General features: G+C 38.1%; 1 protein-coding gene across 1 annotated transcript; it reads right to left on the reverse strand.

Annotated features, from left to right (window-relative positions):
• Positions 1-3,091: 3,091 nt before the first annotated feature.
• Positions 3,092-11,235, reverse strand: mettl1 (methyltransferase like 1). The gene is given in 6 exon segments (NM_001006797.2): positions 3,092-3,999; positions 4,085-4,186; positions 4,613-4,726; positions 7,335-7,519; positions 9,518-9,681; positions 11,006-11,235. Coding segments are annotated over 6 exon segments (864 nt in total). The 5' UTR covers positions 11,164-11,235; the 3' UTR covers positions 3,092-3,858.

Raw genomic sequence — 11,235 nt, forward strand, 5'->3', positions numbered from 1 at the left:
CTCGAACCTAACCAGCCAAAAAGGGGTTACAAAGGTGTTTTTGTATTTTGAGAACCAAGCCTAAAACTAAAATATTCTGATAAAATCAGCTGCATAGATTAATGTTTGGTTAGCTAAGATCAGTTACAAGGTATTGGCATATCAGGTAAGAACTTGGGTATAATAAAGAATCTTTTAAACAATTAGCCGTGGGGTATGGCAATGTTGAACTCCAAAGCATTCTAAATTATGGTTATTGTATCATTTATCACATATCTTTACCTGCATTAACGGATCTGTTAAAAAATAATTGTAAATAAACTTTTTTGTGCACCCAGGCATTTGACCCACTATATTAAATGTGTGCTACTTTATTATGTAACTATGTATCTATGTATATAATTCTTGGTGTCCTTTTAAGCCACTGGCACATTTTTCTTTTATGTTAAAATCCAAATGTAACTATGTAAAATGCTGGCACTTGTCTTTGTACACTGGCAGTACAGGTGCAACTTATATAAGGGTACTGCTGTTTTTTTTGCAATTATCATACTTTTTTGCTTTACATTGCTGTACATTTTATAAGCTTGAGTATGCTTCTCATTGTTTGACACATAGATTATCCATAGGTTGATGTTAAGTGTTTCAGTATTAAGCAGTGAGGATGAAAGAGATGTTTATACGTGTGCTTATACACCCACACAGTGGATCTCCCTATATTAACCAGTGTTCCGTGTACCTGTTTTGCATTCACTTCACTTGGATTAACACGCAGAACCTATCACTGATTCACTCTATGTTAATGATTGCAGAGTGGCCAGTAAGTGATAGGATTTTCCATTGTTGTTACTGTACTATGTAGATAGCCCCTCTATGTATGTTACTTTGATTGGTATATTGTATAACCAGGTATATTGTATAACCAAGAGGCATTTACCAAGGGCCTGCCACCAGCCATAAATGTATAAGAACACATCTCCCAGATAATGCGGACCCTGCGTTTAATCGGTTGTTTTATAAGAATGCTTATTTTTTTTCTTGAGATGTCCTGTTTGTGTAACATAGTTACATAGGGTTGAAATAGACCAGAGTCCATCAAGTTCAACCCTTCCAAGTAAACCCAGCACCCACAACCTATACTTACCTATCTAAACACTCACATACATAAACTATATATTCCAACATCAATACTGTAGATATTAGTATCACAATAGCCTTGGATACTTTGTTCAAGAACTCATCTAAGCCCCTCTTAAAGGCAATAACATCCTACACTGCTTCAAATGGAAGCTCTGTTCCTCTAATCTAAAGGCCTTTGGTGCACTCAATCAATGCCTTTTTTTTTTTTTTTATACAAGACAGCACTTTATTTGCTTTAGTAGCCACCGAATGACATTGACAGGAATTAGACAACTTGTTATCTACAAAAAAAAACCCAGATCCTTCTCCATTAAGGATACCCCCAACAAACTACCATTCAGTAGATAGCTCACGTTTATATCCTGCATGGAACTTATAGTTTTCCACAATTTAGTGTCATCAGCAAAAATAGAAACAGTACTCTCTATGCCCACCTCCAGGTCTTTATTAAACAAGTTAAAATTTGCATGCAGTGCCCATAGGTACAATTCTCTACATACAGCCCAGCCAGCAGGCCACCTTGCCCAAAGCACTACCCACCGCTGTGGTGAGGGTGCAGTGTTTTAGATTTCACATCGGGGAACAAGCACCAGTAAGCCAGCTGTGGGGAAACAAGGGCACGGAGTAGGGGTAGGCAGACTGTAGAGGTATGTGCCTAGTGTCCCCCCCCACCAAGCGTTGTGCCCTATGCATATGATTCTTCTGCCTACCCCTAGTTCTGGCCCAAAGTGCAGCATACTGGGGGGACATCACTAGGGCCAGGCAAGGGGGTCCTCAGGGATGCCCATATCTTGCAAATTATTTGTTTTTGCCTGAATTCAGTGTAAACAGTTCAGTGAAAGAATTGATAAAAAAAATTGATTCACTTTGCAATTTAGCAACATCTGTTACACTGTATGTTGCATAGCCCTACAAATATCTATTATAACTGTTAAATATTATATGTCTTCTAAGAGACTCTGGACTTTTTGTTATAGTTTATGAATAATTTGCTTTCCTCTTCTGCCACTTTCCAGGTTTCATTGGGGGGGACATGACCCCAGCAGCCAAAAATGTATTGCTCTGCGAAGCTACACATTTTTTGCTATCTACATCTTATTACTTATCTTTCTGTTAAGGCTCTCTCCGCTTTAAATGCCAGTCTTATTCAAACCTTTATTATTTTATGTTAGCTGTAGCCACTGGCAAAATGTGGGCGAGGCAAACCACATTATATTTACAATGATATTCAGTTTAAAAGTGTTCCTTTCAATAAGAATGTGTAGCCCACTTGGAGAGTTTTTTGAATGACTGACTTGAATTGCAATCCCACAGTTTTGGTGTGAAGGTGATAAGACTATTTCCTTTTTACTCTTCCAAAGAGGTCTGGCTTATTTCCAGTCTCTCTTTATCTTCAGTCTAGCCATTGCTCCAATTAAGACCTCTTCTGGGAAGTCCAATCGCACAGAGGGATTACAGACAAAGCCTAAATCATTTGGCAGTTGCTGGAAGTTGCACAGGATAAAACATCAACCTGTCATGTGCTGAATGTGTGTAGGTTTTTCATTGTGACAGATATTTTACAATATGTTAATGCTTCATGCTCAGGGATTAGGATCTGTGATTCAGCTCAGACTCATTGCTTACTGGCTTTCATCTGTAGAACACATGATTAACCCTGTATGTTTATGGATAGCACTTAGGGCAGGAGCACAAAAGGAGATTAGTTGCCTGTTCAGGAAAGTTAGGGTGACTTTAGAAAATAAAGTGCCACGTACACCTTCCTACTGGCGATTCACTTTGTTGCCAGTTGGAAAGGCATTTCAAGGAGATTAGTCACCTGCAGTAGCAGAGATTTAACTACAGGCTACTAATCTCCCCATGTGCCCTAAAAGTGTAATCTTGCCAAGACCAGTGATGGTTGAAACACTGATTGACAGACATACTATGAATATTCTACACCTTAAAGCAAAGAGGTACAACACAATGTGTGATATTATTGCTTTATGAAAGCAACACTTATTTATTAAAATAATTTTACAGTTGACTTTATTGCTTTGTTCATTAACATGAACATTTCTTCTAAAGCACCTTTATGTCGGCCTTTGATACCAGCCCACAGTGCAACATAGGCAGTTAACTGGGAATATAAAAGTGAAGAGGGGTGAAAAGAAGAATGTGCTTCTGTTCTTAAAGAGGAACTATCGTGAGAATATAACAGGGCCTAAAAAAAAAATCTGACTCCTGCATAGAGACAGATTGCTGAGAGGGGAATACTAAAAACTAAAAGATTAACTAAATTATTTCAGAAATGGTACAGAATTTAATTAATCATATTAAGGGAATTTTAATTTCCATAAGATGAAACTTATATGAACAAAATTATTACCAAATTTTCTATTTCCTGATAGTTCCCTTTAAATACACAGCAACCTCATTTCATGCATTTGTTTTGTTCAAAATACTGGCTTAATGCTCAAGCACAGTAAATACAGAAGTGGAGATATCTATAACAGCACTAATTCTGCACACAAATTAAATCCTGCCAATAAAAATGCTCTGTATAAATTGTGTAATAATTTAGAAGACAAGATCATTGGTCTGTATCTGCCTCTTCTGCTGCGCCCCCTTTTTATATTGTGCTTGGCAGATTCTGTAATGTATAACACAAAATGACCTAAAGAAAAAGTTCTAGATTGCTCAGTCCATCAGATTTTCATTGGAAACATAAAACAAGTCAGGTTAGAGATATCATCCATCCTACTGCTGGGAGTCTCTTTGTATAAACGTACTGTTTTCTATGCGGCGAAATACTGCCAAAAGGTTCAGCCCTTTGTTTCTCTGGACCTTTTTTCCTTCTTCTGTGGAGGTACCCAGCTTCCCCACGACAATATCGTTGACCTGCAGACACAAAATGGGTTAGACGTAAAGCCAGAATAAATTGTAAGAGGACATGACAGTGCAGTTTAGCAGAGATTCTTCTTACCAGCTCTTCTTTTGCAACTCGCTCAAAAAGAGGATGCTCGGTGAAATGCTTTACCATCCACGTGTGAACCTCTTCCACGTCTGTTATAGTGTACACCATACCCTGAAAATACAACAGATTTAAAATACTAGGTTACACAAAACTGCAAGCCAAAGCTCTGCCTTCTATATAAAGTAACATATTCCTAATGCACCAATTGTTCTTCCATAGTGGTTCCAGGAGCTCACTGTATTAATCAGGATAAAAACATTAATGTGGATATCTTCTGATAACCTAAAGCGTGCAATATACCAATATTCTTTGTAAATTAATCTTGTTTCTTTGTTGCTTGGAATAGCTAGAAAATGTGTGTGTGTACCAATACTCATGTGGACTGTTATTTATTTTTTTGCAACCCAAATTAACTAAGTAACTATAAGGAATATAATGCAAAGCATTTTTACAGTAAGTTGACAATTCTACCATTAGACAAATACAAAAGACTAAAACAAGGCTAGTGGTCCTTTAAGATGCAGATACTACACTTACCCCAATTCGTAGCACATAGGCATATTCTGCCAGCAAAGTAGGACTAATAATCCTCCACTTGTGCTTTGTCTTCTTAAAGTGAGGATCAGGGAATAAAAAGAACATCTTGCTCAACTAAAAAAAAAAAAGATGGAGAGATTATGTATTTTCCTCATTCACTGGCATTAACATTTATTTACTCAAAACCATAAGTGGCAGTATACTGATTTTAGATCTGCCATAAACACCTTAAAACAAGCACATTCTTATAAAATCCACAAACAGATATGATGCTGACAGGAAGGTCAGTTCTGCAGATCCACCTGTTCAGAGATGGGTCTCAAGAGCAGCTTTGAAGGCTCATACCAAACAGCCTTTTAATAATAAAGTTCTCTTACTGGAGAATTCTTAATGGAAGTGATCTACACACAAGGTAGAAAATGTCATTGCTCAAGAAAAAGATATATCAGAACCCCAATAATCTGCTGTGAATTTTTGGTTTAGAGATAATTAATTATATTAGGTCAATGTATAATAGCTACCAGCAAATTTACATTTGAACATACATTTGAACAGCTCATGGCAGAAGCCAAATGCTTAAGGATTCAGTTATGGTAACATTTCAAGTAAAATAGCCAAAGCCAATCTTAGTCTTATGCTGCATGGCAAAAAAAAACAAAAAAAACAAGCAAGCACTTATAAATTGTAAATATGTAAATGATGGCTGCATGAGTGCTGCAAACACCGATTGCCTTACTAAATTAACATTTTCCTCTGGAGACCCAGATCAGGATCGGCAATCATTTTTGTGACGCATAAACTGGTCTTGAATCAATAAAAGGACATTTTACTATATTCGGGGGGACCATAGTGACCCTCCCAAAACAGCATGAGGACCTATATTTGGGTCCTGAGCCACAGAATAAAGTTAAAGGGTAACTGGTCTACTAAGTGACTAGTGACTGAGTGTTTATTTCATATTGCTGCCATAAAGCAAGAGGTTATCTGTTGTTGGCCAAAATTCACAAGTACCACATAATGAATTAAGAAAACATTTCCAGTTAAAGATAGGCAGAACAGAAATGCACAAAATAAAAACATGAACTGCTGATTGCATTGTAATAGTTGTGTCTACCTCATACTAAATGTTACTTCCAAGATAGATTTCCCTTTGAAAGAATTATATCACCTTCAATACATATGAAAGCTAGTGAAAAATAAATAGCTAAGCCCTGGGCTATTAGCAGAAGTAATCAAACAGATACTACGCAATGTTCTTTTAAAAAATAGCTTAATGTCTGCCAAGAACAATACATTTTCTAAATATGCGTCATACAAAACCACACTTCCACTCCCCAAGGCTTCAAGGTGTTCCTATATGACAGCACTGCAATTTATCCAAGATTAAAAAATGAAAACACCTGTAACACTGTTGGTAAATTCTTTGGCATTGGGACAGTATTACACAAATGTCTGTGGTGCGCATGTATTTGTACAGAATCTACCTACTCTGCATGGTAATATGGCAAGACATTTAGGACCTGGCACTTTATTTTAGTGTGGAATCTAGGATTCTAGGTTACACCTGCTGGTGGTCCCACTAAAATAAAAACACTCACACAACACAATATTCACTAAACAGAATACACTATTTTGATATATATATATATCAATTTATATTGATATAAATAAAGATATATCACACAGTCCCAAGGTAGATTCTCTCTTTTTTTTAATCTATATTTAATTTCATTTCAATATCTATCCTCACATTTCATTAACTCTTGCTCTTTTGGCGAGTCCAGCCAAGCAAGGTGTTTCTGTGAGACTACCAGCCTTTTTGAGGATACTAAGGTCCCCTGTATAGGTTATTCCAGCTGCGCTTTTTCATAGGGTTGTTCCAGTCGTTTCAGACATAAATAGAGAGATCACCTTGTTACTACTCGGCTCCAAATGCTCTTCTCTTACATGCACTCCAGGTACAGGCCCTGCAGGGAACACTGCGGCACTATGCCAGACCTCTGGAAATGTATGGCTCTTCCTGTTTAGGCACATCTCTCTGACCATATTACTTCCTGCAGCTAGGCAACTGGGGTGGTGCACACAATGTTCACAGGGGTGCAACTTCAGTAGGTGGGTAAAACCCAGTAACATATAGGTTAACCTCCCCCCAAAAGTATAAGCCTATGCTGTTGCAGAGAGCACAGAAGGATGTCTAAGCGCATGGTGTACTAAATAACATACAGCATCTTTGGAAAACAGCATTCAAAAATATGGAAAGATGATTTGCTTGAAAGAACTGAAAAACAAAGAAAACCAAAAGAGACTGCCAAAAATGTAAAATGCATTTTAGTTAACTCTAAAACTGCAGAAAGCAATAATTAACTAATACCATATTGATCCCTGCAAAGCGATATAACAACAGCCTTAAAGAGCTACTATTGCCAAAAACATAGGAAAAAAAATGGAAAAAAGAAAAAATGTAGTCATAACTACAAAACTGTGAAAAGCTTGTGAAAAGTTGTGCATTGTAAAGTTGTTAGAGGTTAGTCCTGACTTCCAATACATGTATACTTTACAACGGGGGCACATTATTCTCTATATAATCACTAACACACAAGACACTTACCACTAGATGTATCTATCTCCATTTACTCATTTTAATCTTTATTTTGACAGGTTTAGGTTATTACATTTGCACAGCCTTGCAGAACATTCCTAGGATAACATTTGTACAAAATACCTGGCCTTTTTTGAAGAAGCTGGGAATGTACTTCATGGCGTTGCTACGAATGCAGGCAATATTCTGGTACTGACCCAGATGGGAAGCTCTCAAAGATTTGATCCTGTCCTGCACATAATCCGAAACCTTCACTCGGATTTCCAGTCCCAGCATAAGTGTGTTTGGGAATAGAGGTGATAACTCAACTGTATGAGTCAAAAAAGAAAATAGATAGTTAACCAGCTTAGAACTACATTACAACAAACCTACAAGAGCACAATACCTACATAATGCATATTGTATGTATTGCTAAGAAGCAGCATATGAAGCCAGGTTATTTAGTTGACAACTACAGGTATAGGACACATTATCCAGAATGCTTGGGACCACCGGTATTCCAGATAATGGGTCTTCATCATTAAAACATGAATTAAACCCATTAGAATTGTTTTGCATCCAATAAGGATTAATTATATCTTAGTTGGGATCAATTACAAGGTTCTGTTTTATTACTACAAAGAAAAAGGAAATCAGTTTTAAAATTATAAATCATTTGATTAAAATGGAGTCTATGGGAGACAGGCTTTCCGTAATTTGGAGTTTTCTGGATAATGGGTTTCTGGATAACAGATCCCATACCTGTACAGTATATAAACATTTACTCACTATATTTTAGAAAAACATACCTATATGTTTTACTTTAACACTAATTGATCTGCAGCTCTCCAGTTTGGGTCTCACATTCACTAGCAGCCAGCCAGTGGTTTCAATGACAAATGGAGCTACGAGAGCATTTTAAGTTAACAAAAGGCAGAATACAATGCCAAAATATTTTTTTAAAAAACTCAAAAAATATGACCAACTGAAAATTTCCTGTAGCAGAATATCACTGCCTAAAACACAAGTTATTACCCTTTAAATATTATACTCTGTGAAGGAGAAAACACAACATTGGTTTTGCCTGACCATTCAAAGAACCCTGGTCTGTTTAAATGAGAAAAACATTAGTTATGGTGACATGCAAACAGCAGGAAGTGAATAATGCCTGAACCTAAATATTCTGAGGCATACGTGTGGATGACCTTACAAAACTGCCCTTACTTCTTAATTACAATGATCGTTATCTTTAAAAAGACACTTTTATTGGAGCTTCCCATAGATATGAAACTGTCACTGTCTGTGCTCCTGCTAGAAGAACAGTAGGAGGCAGATAGGCAATCACAGCCCTGCAGTCACACAAGCAGAGACAGGTTTAGTTCCCTGTCAGGTCCGTGTAGCTGCCAATTGGTTCCTTTCCTACATTGCAGAGTACTGAGTGCTGCCGGCTCCCTTGTACTGCCTGGGAAAGGAGGCAGCAAAAAGTGAAACACATCTTTTTTTAAACCATATTCTTTAAATATTCAGGAGCATAATGCACTGGCACATTCTTGTTTTTTACACTAAGGGGCTGATTTACTAATCCACGAATTCGAATGGGAAAAATTCGGATTGGAAACGAACATTTTGCGACTTTTTCGTATTTTTTTCATCGCCCTTACGACTTTATTGTAAATTGTCGCGACTTTTTCGTAGCCGTTACGTCTTGCGCGAAAAGTCGCGACTTTTTCGTAGCCATTACGATTTGCTCGTATATTGTCGCGACTTTCCCGTATTGAGCACTCGTAAACGGCGGGCAAAACTTTCAGACTTTGCATGATTTTGGAAGCCTCCCATAGGACTCAATGGCACTCTGCAGCTCCAACCTGGCCCAAGAAAAGTCACGATACTGAAGCTTGAATGAATCTGAAACTTTCGTACTCGGCACGAAGGCTACGAAAAAGTCGCGACAATTTGCGAAACAGTCGTAACGGCTACGAAAAAGTCGCGACAATTTACGAAAAATCGCAAAATACCGATCATTACGAAAAAAAACGCATTCAGACCGTTCGTGGATTAGTAAATCAGTCCCTAAATGTTCCCTTTCATATATTTCAGCTGGCAGAAAATGCCCATGAATCACACAGAGCATCTAGAAACCATAAACAAGCAACCCTCTTTGTACTACTAAGCTATTAATTGTTTTCTTTAAATGAAGTGTAATGAAAAATATGCCAAATGATATACAATTAAGTGTTTTTATGCGATACCTGGCAACAGCAAATGATCTGGCTAACAAAACAAAGATGCCCCTGCTATGCCTAAAATTAAAAAAGTGATGTCTGTACCTAACAGACCGCCATATCCACAGCCGATGTCTGCAAACTCCACCTGATGCTGTTCCTTTCTCTCTTGTAAATCCTTGGCATCATCATGGGCACTGTCTGGTACCAAGGGTTTGAAATAATCAGGGTAGTATTCTGACCAGTCCATTATTTCAGGTTTCACTGGGCTATGACAAATAAGAATAACACAGTTACAGAAAGCAATAAACAACAATTATGTTGTCAAACTGAATGAACTAGATACACTACTAGTTTAAGGCAACACTAGGAAATTATAAGTGCCATAAAAGCAATTACATCCAATGTTTAGTCGGTCTGATCTTTTAAAAATGTGTCACCATTTGTAGAATGTAGCATTTTAATTGAAAACTCCTATGATTTACTGCAGAACTTTTGGGAGCAGCTCCTAAATAAATACATACATATTATCTAAATCTACAGACTTTTAATTACAGCTGCTGTTAAAGCACTTGGTTTATCACCTGTCCCTTGCTTATGGCAGACTTGGCTGAAAAAAGTCTAGCCTGGTGAGAAGCAGAAAGTTAATGCCCATACCTGATGCACTCTTACCTTCCGGTTTGTGCCTGTATGTTACCCAACCACTTAGATTGTAAGCTCTACGGGGCAGGGACCTCCTTCCTACTGTGTCTCATACCACATGGCACTTTATATATATATATACATATTAATTGTATTTATTTATTATATCACTTGTCCTCCCTGTGTGTAATTTTGTATTCTGTAAGACTGTACAGCGCTGCGTACCCTTGTGGCCCTTTATAAATAAAGTTAAAGTTAACAGGCACAAATTGCAACCAAAAGTTCTCTCCCCCATGTTACTTTACACAGCCCATTCTCCATCTTAGGAGGATGGAAACCATACCATTCACTGGCAGCCGGAACAATCCCTTTCCCACCCACACAGCGTTACCTGGAGTGAACGCCTAATAGGGGCAGCTGTACTCACATGCATACATCTATTCTACAATTACCCCAAAACCTGTACAATGGTTGGATATATTCTTGCACCTGGGAACGGCCAGTGAAAGAAACACTGCAGTTGCATCCTGATGCCAGTAAATTGTATTTTCCTTTAAAAAAATACAATGAGCTAAATGGGTCAGCCAGCACCTGCAGTGGAGAAAACTATTTTGGTGGGCAGATGGGCTTCACAATAAGCTGTAAGAATAACAATGCTGTAACAGCATACATGAATGAAAGATAACATAGCACAGCTGATCGGTGGGACTGAATGATTTATATGTATGTTTTATTCATATAAACCCCGTTCCCTGCCAGTGCTGAGAATTTACAAGCAGCCATTAAAGCTCACACTAATGTTACAACTCGCCGAGCACCAAAACACAAATACGATAAGATCCTCCGTATTCATATGAATAGTTTAACACGGCTCCATGTATGCATGGGAACATTGATTTTAATCAAGAAGGCGTCCCACAAACACAAGCCCTGCTTCCCCTGGTCACTCACTACTGGAATGTATGATCGGCCATTGGGTTAGAGTGAGCTCTCTGCCTGTAATAGCGCTTCTTGGGATGTGCCACGGTAATACCAGGGTCGGAAGGCGTTGCCTGGGTATTACACATGGTTATACCAGGATCGGAAGGCATTGCCTGGCTATTAGACATGGTTCTACAGACTCTAGGCAGCCACCCTTCTCAAGCTAGGCGCAGAACAGCATGGCCAGGAGGAAGCTCTGA

This window comes from Xenopus tropicalis, chromosome 2 (assembly GCF_000004195.4).
Source record: "Xenopus tropicalis strain Nigerian chromosome 2, UCB_Xtro_10.0, whole genome shotgun sequence".
Classification (NCBI taxonomy): Eukaryota; Metazoa; Chordata; class Amphibia; order Anura; family Pipidae; genus Xenopus; species Xenopus tropicalis.